At 27.7% G+C, this 22,069-nt stretch overlaps 1 protein-coding gene and 1 pseudogene across 1 annotated transcript; one reads left to right on the top strand and one right to left on the bottom strand.

The window, feature by feature from the left end:
* The first annotated feature begins 8,901 nt into the window (after positions 1-8,901).
* LOC111633742 lies at positions 8,902-11,962 on the top strand. The gene is made up of 3 exons (XM_023378351.1): positions 8,902-9,343; positions 10,223-11,484; positions 11,851-11,962. The coding sequence occupies exons 2-3, from the start codon at positions 10,229-10,231 to the stop codon at positions 11,960-11,962; spliced, it is 1,368 nt and encodes a 455-aa protein (XP_023234119.1). The 5' UTR covers positions 8,902-9,343; positions 10,223-10,228.
* An 8,359-nt stretch (positions 11,963-20,321) lies between these two features.
* LOC111633741 lies at positions 20,322-21,388 on the bottom strand (annotated as a pseudogene).
* Between the last annotated feature and the right edge of the window lie 681 nt (positions 21,389-22,069).

Below are 22,069 nucleotides of genomic sequence, written 5' to 3'. Positions count from 1 at the left end.
TTAAAGCATAATTAACTCGTGAATGCAATGGTAACATCTGTTTCCCCTTAGGTATTTAATTCCATATTTAACATTGTTGTTTCCTCAATAAATCATAGTTTATCATTAAACAAAATCGTCTTTAAACACTTCGTCTTCAGTCGGAGAAACGATGTCCATCCGAGCGTGACAGGTTCCGGCTTGCGAACATGCTGTACAGACATCAGTTAAGGCTATTTGTATCAACAGAAAGCAGATGACTTCTGCCAGGTGTCAATTCAAGGTAGATACTGGTGAGTAACCATAATTAGTAATATTCCTATAACAAATTTTAATTAATTTTCATTTTTTTATTTCTCATCTCTTCTAATTTTTCTAATTTTCTGTCTTATTAATATTATAGAATTAATTAAGGTTAATGAGATATCTGACAAGAGAAACTTGATTTTCTTATTTAAAATCAAAGAGAAAATGCAAAAAATTTCATAATGGAACTAGATAATGCTATATCAAACACTTTTAATCATCAAAAATCATCAGATTAAAAGTAAAAAATTTAATAATGTCTNGGACTCATATATCTTTATCCTTCTTTATGATAAAATAGATAGGATTAACGAATCCTAAGTTTTTAGAAAAATCTATTTTTTAATTTATAAAATAGATTTTATTATTATTATTATTATTATTAGACACAATATTTCGAAAATAATCAGATCGTAACGTATAGATCCTATAGCAAATCCTAAATATTCTTCAAAAGATAATAGAGCTAAAAGTAGGATAAAGTTATAAAAATTAAATTAATTTTATTATTTAAATAAATTAACTTTTTAAACTAAATTTATTAAATTTTAACTATTTTATCTCCTAAAATTCGTTAAAATATCTCAAAATTTATTATTTTTTAGGTTAAATTCGATTTATCTTAATATTATTAAAATTTATTAAGATAAATTTTTAAATGCTCAACATTTAAGAATTAAAACTTCTTCGACGATTTATATTTATTTTAATTGCTGTGCATTACAGTAATTCAAATTTTCTGCAAAATTAATTCAAACATATATGAGATAACAACAATCTTCTTAAAGTTAAAGCGTTTAAAGTAAATCTTTAAACGCCTTAACCCAATAAAACACATTATCATTTATGTTAATACTAAATTTAGTTTATGTAGTATAAAATTTTAAAAAAATACTCTTATGTGTTATACCTATTATTTAAACATTTAAGTAGAAAATCATCTAATTTTTATCTATTATTTAAACATTTAAGTAGAAAATTTTTAAACTATATCATAAATTAATGATATAGTTTAAAAATTTAATTTATTTATGATAATTTAATTAATAATATCAATTTATTTAATATATTTGAAAACATTTTCTTGTTCACTATTGTTTTATACATTTAATTTTAGTCGAATTTTTCCAAATTAATCTCTTTAGACCATCTCTAGCATTCATATGTAGATTACTTTCACACACAGTTAAATAACATTCACATGACAATTAATTATTCTTCTAGGAAAACAGTGGGGAGTTTCTATCAATGCATACACATAATTAATGATAAAAATGAATTCAAGCAGTTTTCTTGGGTCAAAAACCCCCGTCAAGACCTACCTTTATAATTTAATTAATTGATAGAGAAAAGTTGGCATAAGGAAGACAATTCTCAAATTTGTTTAGAACATGTAAGAGAAGTCGAGAAGAAATCGGAAGCCATTCTTTTCTACTGAATATTATGCTAAGGGGAATTTTTTTTAAATTAATAATGCATCTATATTAAGCTTATACTCGTTATCAGTTATGTGAAAGTATTGATACGATCGATAAATATATAAGTGGACAATAAGTCACGAGAACGTTTCTTTACTTTGCTAAATTAAATTAAAAATAAGCATTATAATCTTTCTATAAATCTGTATTTTCTAAAAATAAATATAATTTTTTCTTATCAAGTGGCAAAGGTGATATAGGTTAAACGTAAATGATGTATGATTCAAATCTACTGTCAAATTAGCATAAATTTGGGTTAAGGTTTAACTTTAAATAATTATTTTAAACGTTATAAATGCTTCAAGATGCTTGAGTTTTCTAAGTAAGGATATGTTTGAATCTAATTATAATTTAAATTAGGATATTTGTATCAGAAAATTATTTTTAAATATGTAAATTATTAATTCATCGACGCTATATTCCAGAATATAATTTATTATCTTTTAATTAGATTAATGAATTTATAAATTTATTTTATATTTCTAGGAATACAAGATGTTTCTACAAATTTTTCAATTATTTGTATTGATGTCTCTGATTTCCTTTATCTGTGCGTCCTTTCCTTTCAAGAATCATCCGAAGAAGAATGCTATTGATCGTGCCTATCAATATTTGGATTATGGTTATACTGTTTATCCTTACAGAAGACCGAACAGTAGATTACCTCCATTCAATGAATATCATAATTTACCTTTTCCCTCCAAACATATGCAGGCGAAGCCTTATCCGTACAATTATCCCGTGACTGTACTTGTAAATAATCATCGTCCTATTGCACATCCTACTACTATAATCAATAATCATTTTCCATTGCGCGAATCTACTAGACGTCCTCTGCCAACAAACGAAATATCAACTAATAACACTCTGGTCTTCGGTTTAAATCCTCCTCAGTTGCACGTAACATCCAACGTTCACAAGGATCAAATTAATGGGGTTGTTTCATCTAATGCAATTTCATTCATAGATAAACCTCAGGATACAACAATGTTATATTCGGATCTGATAGTGCTAAAGAGACCATTCGGAACGCAAGGGACTGAACCCGAATCCTTAACCGTATTCGTGAAACAAAATGCTACAGAAATTACCACTCAGTCGCCAATTATTAGTAATATTAGTAAATTTGAGTTAACGACAACTACCGTTTTCAACGGCACATCTAATGAAACTATAGGAATCTTCGTAAACGGGACCACACCAGGAAATACGGAATACTTTCTGAATGGATCTTCTGTTGAAAATACGGAGATTTCCACTTCGTCTTCTACTGGAGCAGACATCTCCGAAGAGGAAGATTCTGCAGAAACAGCAATCTCTCAAGTGACTGCTGTATCTTCTAATTATCCTCCACAAATTCATACGAGTATTAGCATAGCTGGAACTCATAACATTGTCAATAGGCCTCCTCCACCGCCACAAAGGCAAAATCTTCTTTCTCTACTTTTACAAAGACCCGGAATTGAAGGAATTTTAGCAATGATTCCAGGAGCTCTTCTAGCTTTAACTATTATTATACTGTTAAGTATTGTATAAAGAATATATTAAATATTAAAGGAATATTTTAGATAAAAAGCTTTTGAAAAGATGGCTATCATCTTGTAATTTGCTATAATTATGATTTTAAATATTTTTAAAAGAATTTTATTGTATATATACATATTTAATAATGTTAAATATAGAATTGTAATCTACGTTATTTATAATTAAATGGTCATATGCGTTGTGAAGAGAGAATTGTGCCATATGTTATTGTATCAAGGCATTAAACGGCATTTTTATATGCTGTTTTTGAAATGATTCCTTATTTAATAATACAGTAATAATAATCAATTATTGTACAAATAATGTATAAAAAAACCAAAAATAAAATCAAACTTTGGTATTTGGAATTGAAAATATTTTAATTTAATACTTTAAAATTATTCGGGATATTTTTTTTAATTTGGAAGACAAACTTATAAGTGGAAGCAGAGATGAATTTTTCGATTCGAGCTTTGATGTCCGAGAAAATACGTCATTTCCGGGAAATTACAAAGTATTTGAAATTACGCAATCGTAATCGTAATCAATAAATTGACGTCATTGAATGTTTTAAAATAATTTTACTTTTATGATGATAAAATAATATTTGATAAATATAAAAATTATTCGATTTTATCCGCTTTGGTAAGAAAAACATTTTTAAATTTATACTGTTATTTAAATAAAATGACAGATTCTTTCCGTAATTTTCATCAAAGTAGGAAACGTTTTTTTAATAATAATTATTATTACAGTATTTCAAACATGAAAGTAATGATAAATAATATAGTTTTCTTGTAAAATTAAAAAAATAGTAATTCTTTTTTTGCATAATAAACTACAACATTGACACGTCATTTTAATCATTTAGATTACGATCACATGACGTCGCTTTTCACAATTCTCCGGAAGTGACATCATAAATCATTAAAATAAACTAAGTTCTATATTTTAATATATTTCAATACAATTTGCATTTATTATTATTTTCTTTTTTGCTCTGCGTTAATCTAAATAATTTGAAACTCAAATAAATTTTATTAAATATTTTTTTATTTTAAAGCATTTTTAATAATAAAATAAAATTCCAATGCCATTTTTAATATTTCATATTTTTTTAAGCATGAAATTATGTATAAAATATTTTAATACTAATTTTAATTTTAATGAACTTAATTTTTTTGTTAAATTATAATTAAAAATTTTCGATTTTAGCAACTTAATAAAAATTTTATAAGACCTACTCAGCGCCACCTGTACGTGTAAAATTAAACTAACGTAACCTTTTATAATTAAAATAAATTATTCTTAATCTATTTCCGTTTAAAAAAATACAAATAAATAATAATAAGTTTATTTTAATACGTCATATATAAGATAAAGTTATTTTAAACTTGTTAAACAAGGCTAATTTTAACTATAACAAATGAATAAAGGACATATTGTAAATGATTTAGTTGCTTCATTATGAATAACAATTAGCTTATTGTTAATAAAAATCACAATGTTATTTCTTTTTTATTTGTTGTTATTAAATTATCTTCTACAGAAAGCGATCTGTCATCTAGTCGAAGAAATTGCACTTTATTATCATTATTTTTTATCCAAGAGAGGGCGGGACAATTCACGTTGCCATTGTTCTTTCAACTTCCTAATTGCTGCTAATAAGAAGTCGTTTAATCTTTATTGTAGTAGATTTTTTAAACTTATCACGCTTGGTTAATTTATGAAATAAACTCTTTCTATAATTCAATTTATTTAAATTTTATTTTAAAATTTATAATATTTTTATATACTCACTTTTACTTCATATACATTATAAATATTTGAATGACAATTATACATTTAATATATTTTTCTGCTTTGTTTTTATATTAATTAGTTTTTAGTGTTTAAAATATACTTTTACTTCAAGAAAACTCAATTCTGAAAGCGAAAAAACAGATTTTTTGAAATAAAAAAAATTATTTGTAACCTTTGAAATTCTTTTTAAAGTTGTTTAATGCTTATTTTATGTCTAAATGTTTACTACTTCAAATTTATTAATCTAAAAAAAAACATTTTAGAAATAAAAAAATAAATAAACTTCTTATTTAACAGAAGCAACTTTCAATTTCTTGGAACTTCTTTCAATATTATAAGAATTTTGATTCTAGAAATCGCTTTATTTTATATCTCGAGATCGTTTATTTATTTTTTTTTATTATGATAAGTTTCATAGTAGTAGAATTCTTTATTTTAATAGTTTAGGATTTTTTTGGGTCTACTACAAATTCCTTTCTATTTTTTTTATTCTTTTTTTTGTCTTAAAAATTGTTTTTAATGTTATAAACTCGTTTTTATATGACATTGTTTTTGATTCTTGTTAAATTCTTAGAAACTTGCTATATTTTATTTTAAAACGTTCAAAAATTTTATTTTTATTTGATATAAAGCGATTTTATCTAAAAAATTTCGATTTAAATCGTGTAAGTTTTATTACTTTTAAAATCCTGTACTTTACCCCTCTTAAACAACTTGAACTTTTGACCTTTTTTTTTCACTTTAGCTTTTACATTGTAAGATTAACATCCGTTAGTTATCATTAAAATATCATATTTATTCATTCTTTCATATTTTAAGAGGATAAGAACCATAAACACTTTTGTATCCATGAATTTCACTAAAAAGAGAAAGATGTTACAATAGGAAAAATATGGGACAATGTCCCAAAAACGGATTTTTTTAAACAAAATATCAGGATGCCATTCAAGGGTAGTGATCATTTGCACCAAAAACGTTAGTTCAGTTACTTTTCCACATAAACTACAAAACCACAGACGACCCTTTTAACCAAACTTTTGGAACGAACCCGAAAGGTCGTCCCACCCTCGAATATCCGATCTCTCAGGCGTGTTGTGTAAAACTAATATAATTGAGTGGATGTTCCACCATCTGCAGATGAGGGTGACGGGATTCGACATAACATTAGAACTCATGTGCTTCTTACAGTTGAAAAATTCATTTGGGATTTGATTCAGGTAGGTAATGAGTTTATGATTTGTTTCTTTGTACAAACTTCAAATGTCGGGACAAATTTATTCATTTTTCATATATAAGTACAGATAATATAGTAGAAATTAATATTAACTTTTAATTATTAAACATTAAATACAGCAGCCTATATATACATATTTAATAATGTTAAATATAGAATTGTAATCTACGTTATTTATAATTAAATGGTCATATGCGTTGTGAAGAGAGAATTGTGCCATATGTTATTGTATCAAGGCATTAAACGGCATTTTTATATGCTGTTTTTGAAATGATTCCTTATTTAATAATACAGTAATAATAATCAATTATTGTACAAATAATGTATAAAAAAACCAAAAATAAAATCAAACTTTGGTATTTGGAATTGAAAATATTTTAATTTAATACTTTAAAATTATTCGGGATATTTTTTTTAATTTGGAAGACAAACTTATAAGTGGAAGCAGAGATGAATTTTTCGATTCGAGCTTTGATGTCCGAGAAAATACGTCATTTCCGGGAAATTACAAAGTATTTGAAATTACGCAATCGTAATCGTAATCAATAAATTGACGTCATTGAATGTTTTAAAATAATTTTACTTTTATGATGATAAAATAATATTTGATAAATATAAAAATTATTCGATTTTATCCGCTTTGGTAAGAAAAACATTTTTAAATTTATACTGTTATTTAAATAAAATGACAGATTCTTTCCGTAATTTTCATCAAAGTAGGAAACGTTTTTTTAATAATAATTATTATTACAGTATTTCAAACATGAAAGTAATGATAAATAATATAGTTTTCTTGTAAAATTAAAAAAATAGTAATTCTTTTTTTGCATAATAAACTACAACATTGACACGTCATTTTAATCATTTAGATTACGATCACATGACGTCGCTTTTCACAATTCTCCGGAAGTGACATCATAAATCATTAAAATAAACTAAGTTCTATATTTTAATATATTTCAATACAATTTGCATTTATTATTATTTTCTTTTTTGCTCTGCGTTAATCTAAATAATTTGAAACTCAAATAAATTTTATTAAATATTTTTTTATTTTAAAGCATTTTTAATAATAAAATAAAATTCCAATGCCATTTTTAATATTTCATATTTTTTTAAGCATGAAATTATGTATAAAATATTTTAATACTAATTTTAATTTTAATGAACTTAATTTTTTTGTTAAATTATAATTAAAAATTTTCGATTTTAGCAACTTAATAAAAATTTTATAAGACCTACTCAGCGCCACCTGTACGTGTAAAATTAAACTAACGTAACCTTTTATAATTAAAATAAATTATTCTTAATCTATTTCCGTTTAAAAAAATACAAATAAATAATAATAAGTTTATTTTAATACGTCATATATAAGATAAAGTTATTTTAAACTTGTTAAACAAGGCTAATTTTAACTATAACAAATGAATAAAGGACATATTGTAAATGATTTAGTTGCTTCATTATGAATAACAATTAGCTTATTGTTAATAAAAATCACAATGTTATTTCTTTTTTATTTGTTGTTATTAAATTATCTTCTACAGAAAGCGATCTGTCATCTAGTCGAAGAAATTGCACTTTATTATCATTATTTTTTATCCAAGAGAGGGCGGGACAATTCACGTTGCCATTGTTCTTTCAACTTCCTAATTGCTGCTAATAAGAAGTCGTTTAATCTTTATTGTAGTAGATTTTTTAAACTTATCACGCTTGGTTAATTTATGAAATAAACTCTTTCTATAATTCAATTTATTTAAATTTTATTTTAAAATTTATAATATTTTTATATACTCACTTTTACTTCATATACATTATAAATATTTGAATGACAATTATACATTTAATATATTTTTCTGCTTTGTTTTTATATTAATTAGTTTTTAGTGTTTAAAATATACTTTTACTTCAAGAAAACTCAATTCTGAAAGCGAAAAAACAGATTTTTTGAAATAAAAAAAATTATTTGTAACCTTTGAAATTCTTTTTAAAGTTGTTTAATGCTTATTTTATGTCTAAATGTTTACTACTTCAAATTTATTAATCTAAAAAAAAACATTTTAGAAATAAAAAAATAAATAAACTTCTTATTTAACAGAAGCAACTTTCAATTTCTTGGAACTTCTTTCAATATTATAAGAATTTTGATTCTAGAAATCGCTTTATTTTATATCTCGAGATCGTTTATTTATTTTTTTTTATTATGATAAGTTTCATAGTAGTAGAATTCTTTATTTTAATAGTTTAGGATTTTTTTGGGTCTACTACAAATTCCTTTCTATTTTTTTTATTCTCTTTTTTTTGTCTTAAAAATTGTTTTTAATGTTATAAACTCGTTTTTATATGACATTGTTTTTGATTCTTGTTAAATTCTTAGAAACTTGCTATATTTTATTTTAAAACGTTCAAAAATTTTATTTTTATTTGATATAAAGCGATTTTATCTAAAAAATTTCGATTTAAATCGTGTAAGTTTTATTACTTTTAAAATCCTGTACTTTACCCCTCTTAAACAACTTGAACTTTTGACCTTTTTTTTCACTTTAGCTTTTACATTGTAAGATTAACATCCGTTAGTTATCATTAAAATATCATATTTATTCATTCTTTCATATTTTAAGAGGATAAGAACCATAAACACTTTTGTATCCATGAATTTCACTAAAAAGAGAAAGATGTTACAATAGGAAAAATATGGGACAATGTCCCAAAAACGGATTTTTTTAAACAAAATATCAGGATGCCATTCAAGGGTAGTGATCATTTGCACCAAAAACGTTAGTTCAGTTACTTTTCCACATAAACTACAAAACCACAGACGACCCTTTTAACCAAACTTTTGGAACGAACCCGAAAGGTCGTCCCACCCTCGAATATCCGATCTCTCAGGCGTGTTGTGTAAAACTAATATAATTGAGTGGATGTTCCACCATCTGCAGATGAGGGTGACGGGATTCGACATAACATTAGAACTCATGTGCTTCTTACAGTTGAAAAATTCATTTGGGATTTGATTCAGGTAGGTAATGAGTTTATGATTTGTTTCTTTGTACAAACTTCAAATGTCGGGACAAATTTATTCATTTTTCATATATAAGTACAGATAATATAGTAGAAATTAATATTAACTTTTAATTATTAAACATTAAATATTTCAAAACTGTTGATAATTGATAAGCTAACTTTGGTTAAATATTCCAAAATATCATTTTTGTTTTGCTCTTATTGTATCAAAATTGAATTATATAAATAAAATATATAAAATAAACTTATAGAAGTGCTATTCTCAGAAATTTTAAGATTTTATTCTCATAATATTTAAAATTTTCATAGTATAAAGATTATTAAAGTTATAGAAATGGATCAGTATTCTGAGATAATTTCTCTATATATTTTGATATTAAAATATTATGAAATTATATTTTTAAAATATAAAATCGGAACTTTCTCGACCTTGGGTCAATAGTAAATAAGAAGGTGTGGACTAATATGTTCCGTTAGACCCAAAGAAGATCGTTGGACCGCAACCCTTGTCCCGAAGTCATTTTTAAAGCAACCGGGCTGTAGATACAATAAGTCTTTCCATGTGGAACATGTTAGCAACATGCAAGAAGAAATTCCATATTTTTCTAAAGGAACATTTTTACTGAAGCGAAGACAATGAATATAGTAAATGGCAAATAAAAAGGCACATCAATCATGATGTTTACATAACAAACAAGGATGTAATTTAATCGAATTTTAAACTTTTTTTATTCTGGATGAAATATCATTTAATTACATAATTGCTTTATAAGTTGATTCTATTATTTGTTTAGATAATATTATTTTTATGTTTCAATGAATTTCAAAATAATCTGTATATCTCGCATGGGCTAACATATTTTTTATTTTTAAGGTGGCAATGTTTCATGTAAAGCATGAATCCGTTTCATTATGCTTGAAGATATGTATCGTTTTGGTGGTATTTTCTCCACAACTACCCAAAGCCGAAAAATTTGTGTCGTCTAGTTTTAATCAAAGTTACCATAACCATAGAACAGGATCAGCCACTAATATCCCTTGGAATGTTCTCTTCGACCCTAGCTATTCAGGAGTTGCCAAAGTTGACGGAGATGCTCTAAAATCCACTACCGAAAGTAGCGTATCAGTATTTTACGGACATAGTGCGTATTCTCCGTCTTCTTACGGGCAATCCAGTCAAAAGAAATCTGGTTATGCTTATAAAAGCCTTGTTTCAACTACTACTCGACCCCCAACTACATCGTCATCCCCATATAAAAGTCCTGTTGTAGTGGCATACTCATCACCGGATGAAGAAATCAAATCGAGCGTAAATTTTCCTAATCCTACGTATAATCAACCTGTTTATCCTGATCAAGATACAGAATCTAACAATAACCAAGTAGAATCGAGACTTCAGGCACCAGTTTATAGAGAAGGATCATATTCGCGTCCTTACTACCCAGAATATAATAGCGATGACGACAAAAGGCCAGTATATAGCGAGAATCCGTATCGTAAGAAAAAACCAGTAAATGACAGGAGACCTCAGGAATTTTATAACAAAAACAAACCTTCTAATTACAACGAGCCGGACGATCCTTCTGATGATCCTTTCGAAACTGATGAATCATTTGATGATCTTTATGCAAAAAAACCGATCCCTCCATCTTACAAAAAGGGCAAAGATCGTCCAAAAAAACCAGATAGATATCAACCGAGTTATCACGTTAGCAAACCAGAGTATTCTAGTGAAAGCAAACATCATCCTTTCTATAATTACGATTATTATGGCGATTATTACGATCACGGGGGACCTCCCGTTCATTTCAAACATAAAGTTTATTCAAAAAAGAAATCGAAATACGCGCCATTAGCTTTGGCATTAGGATTACTTCCTTTGGGATTGATGTTAGCAGCCATTGTACCAAGCGTAATGACCATACCCGCTACAGTAACCACAGCAGCTGGAAGAAAGAAGAGAAGCATTTTAGATCAGAAATATTCCAACCCTGTACTTGATGCCGTAACTACTTACGGTGTGAGAAATTTAGACGACCCTATGTGCTTGCAAAGAATATTTTGTCAAGTCACAAATGAAGGAAAAAACGAGAAATCGAATTTCTTTCAGAAGATTTTCTATGGAATTACTAAACTGTAAGTGATATTCCTATAATTGTAACAATTTTCTATACAGATTAAACTCATAATGGTTAACAGAACTCGAGTTTATATTCATTACTCATGCTAATTAATCCGATTTTGTGGCAGATTTATCGATAATTAACATTATACGCATTAATGCTACAAAAGAAAAACCAAATTAAATAGTTATTAATTAATTTAATTGACCTTTATAAATAAAAATTCTAGATGTAAAGTGAACAGCAACCTTTCAGTATTAATTCTATTAATCTCAAATATATTTTATTTACTTATTAATATTATATTAATNATTAATATATTTTAATAGTATTTATTATAATTATAAGCTTAAATTTTTTTTGTTTATTTTTACTTCAGAATTGACGAAGGTTGGGCCGAAAAATTTGGTATGAAACTTCTAGTTCGAGCTATTAAACGAGATAAATGTGAATTATTTCCATGTCCTCCGAAAGAAAAGAAGGATCCTTAAATGAAAATATCGCAAGATAAATTCTACAAATTAAATGGTTGATTTGGATTAGAGTTATAAATATGTTTTACCTTCTATCGATATTAAATGCATTTAAAAAATACAAATTATTAAAGTACTCCTTCATAAAATCTTTCCACTAAATTGCAAAAAGTAAAATTTTGTACAATTTATTATTTTAATTTGTATGATATGTAGCTTAGAACATTTCCTATGGTATATTTTGCATTTTAAAAACTTTCTATTCAAGTAGATTGAGCAAAACATTAAATTTTATATATAATCAAAAACACTATTTGAATATTTTCATGACTTTTCTCGGTCATTTAAAATACTTTTGATCTTGTTATATATATGAGATAAATTCAAAACATCTTTAAAGATTTCATTTATATTTAAAGAAAACTTCTTAAATATCTTTCTACCAAACTAACTTGCAAGTGAAACAATGATATCAAAGTTTCCGGAAATTCACTGCTCTAGAAAACATGTCTATTGATCCGATATATATATTTTAAAATATTTTAACACAAAATTATAAAATTAATAAGAATTATTTAGTATTTTTAATATATTTAAATAAAAATTGAGGAATCTTCGTGAAAGTACGGTCAATAACCTCTAATAACGGCCATTTTCAAGTAACGTCTACCTGTAAATAGCGACCCTTTTTTATTAACTTTTTTTTGAACAGAAATAACCCCCAAACAACGTATATCAAACAATTTCCGTCACTATTCATAGGCTTGCCTGTATTAATATCCGAATTGATGAAACCATTATTCATTCTTTTTAAACTTTGAAATTATATTATTTCTACAAAATATTTTTTATAAAATGAAATCTTTCTCATGAAGAAATTTTAATACTTAAAATAAATATAAAGTAACTGAAATCATATCTAAAATGAATTTTATTTAATTATGATGTGTAATTAATTTTCTACTAATAAATAGAAGATTAATTGATCTGATATTAAAAACTTCTCATTTCCATAGACGACCATAGAAAGTCCTTCCGGGAGGCATTCTATTGATAAATCGACTGTATTTCCTTGCCTTACTACACAAATTCATTTTCATAGCATTTTATTGTATTCAATATCATCATCAGTAATAACCATAAATCAATTTATAACATTAGAACGTATTATTATCTAAATATTCAGTAACCCTAGAAAGCTATTAATTATGGAAAAAACAAATCAAACGAGTCAATAAACTATTTTTAAGTTGTTAAGAGTAAATCTATGAGAAACAGCGAAGAGTATTGAAAATTCTGATTTAAACTTATTGTTCTGTCGAACTTCTATAATCATATTTAATACCAGTTACTTTCCTGGCTGTTATAAAGTATGTACAGTACAGATGGCAATCGGTCAAAAAATGACCCACCCAGATTTTTATACGAGATTTTTGTACTCAGGGGTCTTGAAACGTCGAGAAATGCAAAAAAATTCGGGTTTTTTTTTTCTGTATGTACGGATGCTAGTGTGTGTCGGAGGACACGATTTTTTGTCCACTCTGTTTGAAGCTCAATAATTCCTGTGCTTTTTATCGAAAATTTATAAAAATTTATGAAATTTTTCAGAAAGGTTTGCTTATTAGGGGATTGATGCTATTAAATTTTGGTGGTTAAAGGTCGAGGGGTGGCGAGATAAAGAGAGGCGTATGTCATATCTCCAGTAGAGTCGAACTTAATGACGATTTTACTTGTTATTAGCATTTACAATCTTTTATAAAACCCATTCCTATCCTCAAAATTAAGCTTTTTGCTATTATATAATAGTTAAAAATATAAAAAGTTTTTAAATAAAATATCATAATAGATTGCGCCACCAAATGTTTCCGGGAAAGTTAAGCAAGTCGTTGCTGAATTTTTTTTTTTAAATATCAACAGATATTAACATTTTTTTGTGACTTAAAGACATTGCCACGTTTCGTCATTATACAGTACACTGTTTTTCTGTTATAATGATTTTAATATCAACCATCGTCATTATCATCTAGAAATAATACAATTTACTGACCTTAGAAGAATATAAACTTTTAAACTGATCTTTTTAATTTCTTCAGCATAAAAACATGACAAAATTAATGTAATTAGACTTGTATCTAGATTATAGAGTTTATAATGGCTTAGAAGAGGTTATACTGTAAAATTTCTTGAAATGTTGTCGTTAAATGCCTTACTACACTCATAAAACTCACTCTTAGTTTTATATTTATTCATAATTGAATAAATATAATATATTTATAATATATAATACAATATAATATAAAAATATATATATAAAAATATAATATAATAGTCTATATTTATTCTTTTATAGTAACTGAATACTTATGTTATATTTTTAGCTTAAATTGTTGGAAATAAATTGTTAGAAAATTATCCATATTTTTTGGTGTCTATGATGATATTTTGCTCCCTAGATTAAAATTTTTTCTTCCTGTCATTGAAGTTTCTAAATCACTTTTCCATTTTCTCATTGAGAACTAAGTCTTTTTTAAAAATAAAATGCACCAATATCAAATTCAAATATAAAATTATGTATATTTTTCTATCGTACTTCTTTAACCTAGACCTAAATGTCTTTATATTGATAAATAGGTACAGATAAACTTTTTTTATATATCTTATTTGCTCAAATTATAACTAAAGTTAAGCTGAAATAAACGTGATAAAATGAGATTGTAATAAAAGATGCTATTTCCTTAAACGAAAATATCAATGAATTATTATTTGAAGTACAAATGAATTATCATTTTAATATTCAATGAATATCATTTGAAGTACGAAAGTATATTTTAAAAATTCGAGGCAGAGGAAAATGTTAAGAACCAGTAATCTAAACGCACTCTTCGTAAGAATATGGTGTAATTTAATGTAAAAGTAACAATTAATCAATAGAAATTGCTAGTAAAAAATACAATGAATTTCTCACATGGCTGATTTTATAGTTTGTTTTTATATTAAAGAATGTAGAAAATAACAAATGATCAAATTTATAATTATATATGTTTTTTCATTGTTAGATTGCGGAAGTGACCACTAATACCTTAATATAGAGTTCAAATATATCCAAAGTTATTTTAGGTTTAAAACTAATGTAGAATATAGTACTCTAAATAACAACATAAATAAGCAAAGATGTCATGCTGATGACATAATTTTTTATTCTAAGAAATATAATATTATATCCCTTATTATAAAACAAACTAATTTATCAATAGAAAAAACGTGTTTTCATAAAATCTCCATTTAATTGCAATTTTTTGAATGATTTGTATTTTTAAATTACTTTACCTTACTTTGCATACTTTACCTTACTTTGCATACTTTACCTTACTTTGCATACTTTACCTTACTTTGCATACTTTAATTTAAAATATAAAGTTTAGTTTGATTTGATGGAATATGGCATCGCAGCACATGGGTCTACAAAGATGAATGATTTTCTTTGGTAAACTTGCCTCCCTCTAAGTGTTAGACACGTGAAAAACCTAGAAAACTCCAACTAATTACCAGTAGTTATACCAGTAGTATTTTTTATTTTTACGTTTTCACGTATAAAAAATAAAAAATTAATGTTGAAACAAGAGTTGGTTTGGAATTTTGCTCTTTTCTTAAATATAGGCCTATACTGTACAAAATATATTCGAAGCTACACATATTTTTATAAATAATTCGATAAATTCTTGGTCTGTAAATTTAAAACAAGGCTTATGATATTTCGAGAATATCATGTTGAAAGTTTTGCACCAATATTTTAAAGAATGTGTGGTTGACAAGTGGATAGCCAATACTGGAGACATTTCGTGCAAAAAGCTTCATTTTGAGAGTAGGGATGAGTTTTATAAAAAAAAAAAAAAAAAATTGTAAATGCTAACGAGCAATTATTTATCGTAACTTCGTCAGAATGCTGCGCTGAAATTCTTAATTCTTACAATTTTTGATTACTCAGGATGTATTTTCTTCATAATTTGAAGTTTAGACTATGTACAAAAATGAAAGGCTGACACTCGATCTTTTTTAACCTTGTGAAATTTTTACCAATTTTTACCCGCGTATAAGATTTCTTCAAAACATTTTTTTAAGACTTACTTCTGTGGTAGTGTATAAGGGATGAAGATGGACTCAAAAGTTATTTTTGACTTTTTGTACATAGTCTAAACTTCAAATTATTTTAATTCTTAATTTATTTAATTTACAATATATGTTTTCCATCTCAAATTAGTAGTGTCTTGCCCCTGTACGTCATACTTTTCCTGATAATAACGGAGTCATGCCAATCATCTATGTAACTCCATTCAGAGAAAAGTTTTTGAATTAAATTCATGTGACTTTTAGTCTAGACCATGGATCGTCAAACTTTTCTGATCGTCGATCCTCTACAACTTTTCGAAACCTCACATCGACCCCCATCAAAAAGTTTGTGTTACAAGCAAATAAAAAGCTCTTACTATTTTAATATATATCTTTTAATTTTACATTTATTGTACATATGTTATAATTTTTGTAACTGACAGTAAAGTTCAAAATCACCACACATACGCCGATTAAATTCAAAACTTAAATATATATTGAAAGAAACGTATGTACAGTTACAAAGGTTCACAAAACAAACATTTACAAATCGTTAATCGTAACAAAGTTCGACACATGTATCCACTATCACAGGTCCGTCGAAAAGACACCTTGCAACGAACTAACTCTAGTCCTTTACAGTCCAACGAGACGAGACAAGCTTCGGGGCAGCTTCGGCGAACTGAGGTCCAACGTGAGTTCCCTTCAAGCGTCCAAGGTGAACTAAACTTCCCGCCACAACTCAGTCCTTTTATAGGATTGAAGCAGAATTGAATTCCACCAATCAGAACTTAGCAGCTCTACAAGACGTCCGCCGATGGCGTGATGTTGCTCAGCCAATGAGCGGTCGAGTCTTCAAAAGTGGCCTGATCGCTGTTTCTATGGTGACAACCGTCGTTAGTCGAACGATTGGAAAAGCGCGGGAAAACCGTGCGCCAGACGATTTTTATCCCGACACTGACAATCCAATGAGACAGATAAGCTTGATAATCCTTAGCAAGATTAGCAAAATTCGGTTCAAAATTTGAATGTTTTAATCTTTTCATCGACCTCCCAATAATGTTATATCGACCCCCAGGGGTCGATATAGACCACTTTGGCGACCCCTGGTCTAGACCGAAAGTTCGTATTTAGGCCTTCTGGCGCTAAGATTTTCATATCTGGTATTGACTTTTATCTATCTAACATCATTCTCGAGATTAAGGAAGGACATACAAACCGTGGGAATTTATAGATATACAAATTTTTCGAATTGCAGCCTAATAACGAGTAAAATCGTCATTACGTCAGACCATACTCGAGATATGATACATGACCCTCTTCTATCTCCCCACGACTTGAACCTTCAACTACCAAAATTTAATAGTATCGATGCCCCTAATACACAAACCTCCCTGCAAAATTTCAGACATTTTCGACAAAAGACAGTAGTTATTAAGCTTTAAACTGGGTAAACAAAATTGTGACATACATTTGATAACATTCATACATTCGAAAAAACCCCCCGAATTTTTTGCATTTCTTGACGTTTCATGGTCTCCCGAGTCCAAAAATGTAAAAATCATTCTTTGACGATGGCTATACTTTTCATCTGTTATATATAACAGCCGGGAAAATAAAAATTGAGGGTTAAAACCCTGGATCTTACAAATCTGTTTGAACAATAAATACTAAAAATAAATAAATTTAATTAATTGCTTTAGTATTTCAAAGCATTGTAAATTTAATATGATATAACAAATATAAACGAGCCGTTTTTCGTCTAAGAGACATTTTTAAAAACATTTTAATAAGCTTCAAAAGAAAGGTCAAGGCCTCTAGGCATTCTTTAATGTTAATTCTGCTAACTATACGAAAACTTTTGCTGTTTAAGCGATTGTTGTTTTTCTTAAACGAAATGTTTATTCACAAAATTTTTCGAAATAATTACTTTAATTTTAGATAGAAATTGTCTTGTAAGTTAAAAATTATTCGTCGTAGAAATATATGAAGAAAGGAAATATTTTTAATATATAACTATGAAATAAATTAGGTATTATATTAATGCAGATGATGCGCTACGAGATAACTCCAGGTGTGATGCGATACAACGTGATATCGCAATGCGTTCAACCATGTCGCGCCTCTACCATTGTACGAAATAAACATTTTCAGCTGTTCCTCAAGGAAATGTCATTGAATAAATTGTTCTTTTGTATCATTTAAATTATTTCCGTCTTTGCCTGTTAAAGAAAAAATAAATGAACTATCCTTTAAACCAGGATGCCAAACTTTTTAACTGTTGATCCCTTCAAGGGTTTCTCGATCTTTAATCGATCTCCTCTTGTTTTATTGTCATTATAATTAATAAATAAATAAATTTGGCGAATCAGACAATGTTTTCATAGAAAAGATTTACTTATAATGGAAAAATTTTTACAACATCCTGAACTGTCAAAGGCTGTACAGTACTGTACATAACCCATCAGACTAATAATTTTTAATGAACTATTTTCAATCTATTCCCCTACTAATTTTCCACTATCGACCTCTAAACGATAAATTAATATCGTTTCACTTTGCTATAGGAACATTTAATAAATAATTTTTACTTAGATTAAGAATAAGAAAAAATGAAACTAATCTACACGAAAGCAGTTTAAATTATTTTACACATTTAATTTTCACTTCAAACCTTAAAGCTGGATTTATAACTGCTTCTTATCTTAATTTACGGTAAAGTTCCTCGTTAAGTTGCCAGATAAAAAAAAAATCTTGTATTCACAAAACACAGAATAAGTTACGATATTGTAATAAAACTCGTAGATACTACGATGTCGAATGCCGAAATAACTGAAAAAGGCCTTTAAATTGTCTTATTTAATAGTCAAATCGGCGTTCTAATTGCCGGTTAAAATATTCAAATATTTCTGATTCGAAGCTTCTAAGATAAAATTATTATCGAATATTATCAAATTTCCTCATATTAAAAGTGAAATTACTTATAGAACGCCTTAAGTAAAGTTAATGTGAATTATCGTTAATTTTTTTTACAAAATCTTTGTTCACCTGTATATTTTTTCCAGTTTCTTTTGGACAAGCTTCATTTAACTCCCGACTTTTACAGTTTGCTGTTACGTTTGGCGATACTTTACTCGTTACCATCTTTCTTTTTCTCTACGCATTCCATTGAATGAAGAATTTTAATTGTAATGAAATAAAATGCGAACAACTTTTTTTCTCGTGTGTGAGGAACAAGAAAATTTAGAAAAAACTGAAAATACGTCACTAAGAAAGTCATTTTATTGCTGATATTAAATTGATGATGAACACTGATGACTTTGTCAGCCGCTGTTGTCATCGAGTGCTTTTGCTTTGACGTAAATATTACATAAATACGAATGAATTTAGACATCGGATTTGCTTTTACAGTAACACATTTTCGAGTGTCACCTTACGCATAGACTAACCTTTTTTTCCTCTTATCTCATAAAATACGGCTGCTTTTCGGGATTGCAAGATTTAGGCTTTCTTTCTTGCCTAAAAGCGCAGATACTGCTGAAATTTCCTCTGCTAATTCTACCCCATTTATGTCAACAGAATCACCATCAGTTAAAATACATTCTAAATTCTTACAGTGTTTTAGTAGCTTTCTTTGGACATGATATTTAAATCGTATATATTATATAAGAATTGAAATAGTTACTATGATTACTAAGTTGTTCAAATCTAGCATCTAGTGTATTTAGTGCTTGATCGATTGTAAAATAAAAAAAAATCTATTTTATATTTTTCTTTTGGATCTTTGATGGGTTCATCTCGTGCTTCGTATAAGAAGTTCCTTTTCCTTCTTCTAACGTGGTGTCGTGTTATTGTTGATCCAAAATTAGCCTCCACATCAATTTCGGTAGCAAGTTCTTTTGCATCAATAATAGTTTCATCGAAGGACGAATCCGATCGAAGATTCTTAAAAGTTATTTTGCAATTTTTTAAAAGATCAAGTGCAAAGGCTAGATTAAAATCTTTTGTTTGCATTAACTTGCTTATTGGATTAATAAAATTTAGTATTTTATGCCAAATAACTAATGAACACAAAAACTTAAATTGTTTAATACAATTTAATAAACCCGAGGCCTCGTCTCTTATTAAATTATCTATTTCTTGGTTTTCGTAAATGCTTAACAAGGCGTCGTATACATCTCCCAAATGAAATCTCAAAGGCTTTAAGGTCTCTATCTCGCTCTCCTATCTAGTGTCACTCAATAGTTTCACAGTTAAACTTGAACATGTTTTAAAAGATTTGTTTTCCTGTGGATCTCTCGACTGATAAGAAGCCTAAAAAGCTTTCATTAATTATAATTTCAACATCAGCGTCAAATTTATTGATTGAAACATATCTGATTACAAGAGTCATTTGCTCTACCTTACTAATGTCAGGAGTACAGTCTAAAATTCTGGGAAAATATTTCGATTTTTTTATTTCATCAATAATATGAGACTTTACACTTTGATGCAGCAGATCTATTATCTCGTTTTGTTTAATTTTCCCAAGATAGTGAACTTTAGTCTCTTCTTTTTTAGCATTCTACGGACGTGCTCTTCCATACTGGGATCAAATTGAGATAGCAACTCAACTATTTTTAAGAAATTACCGTTTTTATACTCAAACAACTTGTCCCTTGTTGTACCTTGAAAAGCCAGCCCACTTTTACCAAGCATTTTAGTAATTGCTACGATTTTTTACAAGCACCTCGTTCCAATGATTTGTTTCGGAATTAATAATCTATAGTTTTATAACACTTTAACCTTAGGTTCATTTCTAGCCATGTTTTTTGGGCCTGAATATGATTTTTGGAAATTTCATGCTCGTTTAAAATTTCGCCGAGGTCCTTCCAACTTTTAAAATCTTCCGTTGAAAGAGAACTAACTATACAACCGAAAATTTTGCAATAGAAGCAGGAAACGCTGTTTTTTGAAAGAGAGTACACTAGCCAGTCTCGTACAACTTGCTCTGTATTGCTTAAAATTCGTGTATAATAATTTACACTAAAATGTCGACCAGTGTCATTGGAAGGAAATTTGTAATTATGCAATGGTTTAAGTGGACCTTGTCTTACTAAAAAACTACTTTCGGAGTCTCCTAAAATTCTTGGCCACAATGCTGGATCTGTACTCAAAGTTTGTAGAACGCTTTCTGTAGGAGTCACGTTGGTGTCAATTTTTTCATCTGGTGATGATAGAGTCAGAGTGCCGTCAGTTCCAATTGATTTAGAAACTTCGTCCATTTGTTCGTCATCATCATCCTCTGAAGATTTTGTATTTTCTTTTATAACCAGACTTGATGTTGGATTCTCAGAGCCGTCATTTGTTTTTATACAACTCTGGATATAAATTTTTAACGCGCCAGCTTGTTTTTGCCTTTCGGCTTCCTTTTCCAGCCTTCTTTTTTTTTGTACTGGTAATCAGACAGTTTTCCTTGACCGTTAGACATTCTGGAAGAGGCACGCACATAACTCAAATTAAACAATGTAAACTATAAAATAATATTTAGAAAAAATAAAGATTTATCCTTGTTCTAAATAAGCTAAAACCGTAATTAACATAACTTCAAAATGATATTCTGTCAATGGACATAAAAAATATTTATGGCTTACACATATTTTTCGTATCCTGTGAACGTAAAGGAAGTCTAGTGTTTTTATATATGTATTTTATAATAACAAATATTTCAGCAAACCATAAATAGTCATTAAAAACAATTTTATAATTCATGGTTTTGAGATTTTATTCAGTTCAATTATTCAAATATACAGTAGAGCCTCGATTATCCGACCCGATTAACCGACACCTCGGTTAACCGACCGTCCTAGTCGGCAAATTTCAAATGTCCGCTAGTGATGTGGCGCTACAATATTTGGCTATGTCTTGGCTACTTTAATATTATTTTTACGTGTTTTAGCTGGCAACACTCATTCGACCATGAAAGGGAGCCAGTATTTAAACGAGGCTTAATTTTCTAATTTTTAACGATACAATAGC

This window comes from Centruroides sculpturatus, unplaced genomic scaffold (assembly GCF_000671375.1).
Source record: "Centruroides sculpturatus isolate CEXI.00-Female unplaced genomic scaffold, Cexi_2.0 scaffold796, whole genome shotgun sequence".
In the NCBI taxonomy this organism is placed as follows: Eukaryota; Metazoa; Arthropoda; class Arachnida; order Scorpiones; family Buthidae; genus Centruroides; species Centruroides sculpturatus.
This window is presented reverse-complemented; position numbering and strand designations above follow the sequence as displayed.

Coding starts and splice junctions, on each gene's coding strand:
- LOC111633742 (XM_023378351.1), top strand. CDS start 10,229: ATGTTTCATGTAAAGCATGAATCCGTTTCATTATGCTTGAAGATATGT. Junction 11,485..11,850: donor TTCTATGGAATTACTAAACT/GTAAGTGATATT, acceptor TTTTTACTTCAG/AATTGACGAAGGTTGGGCCG.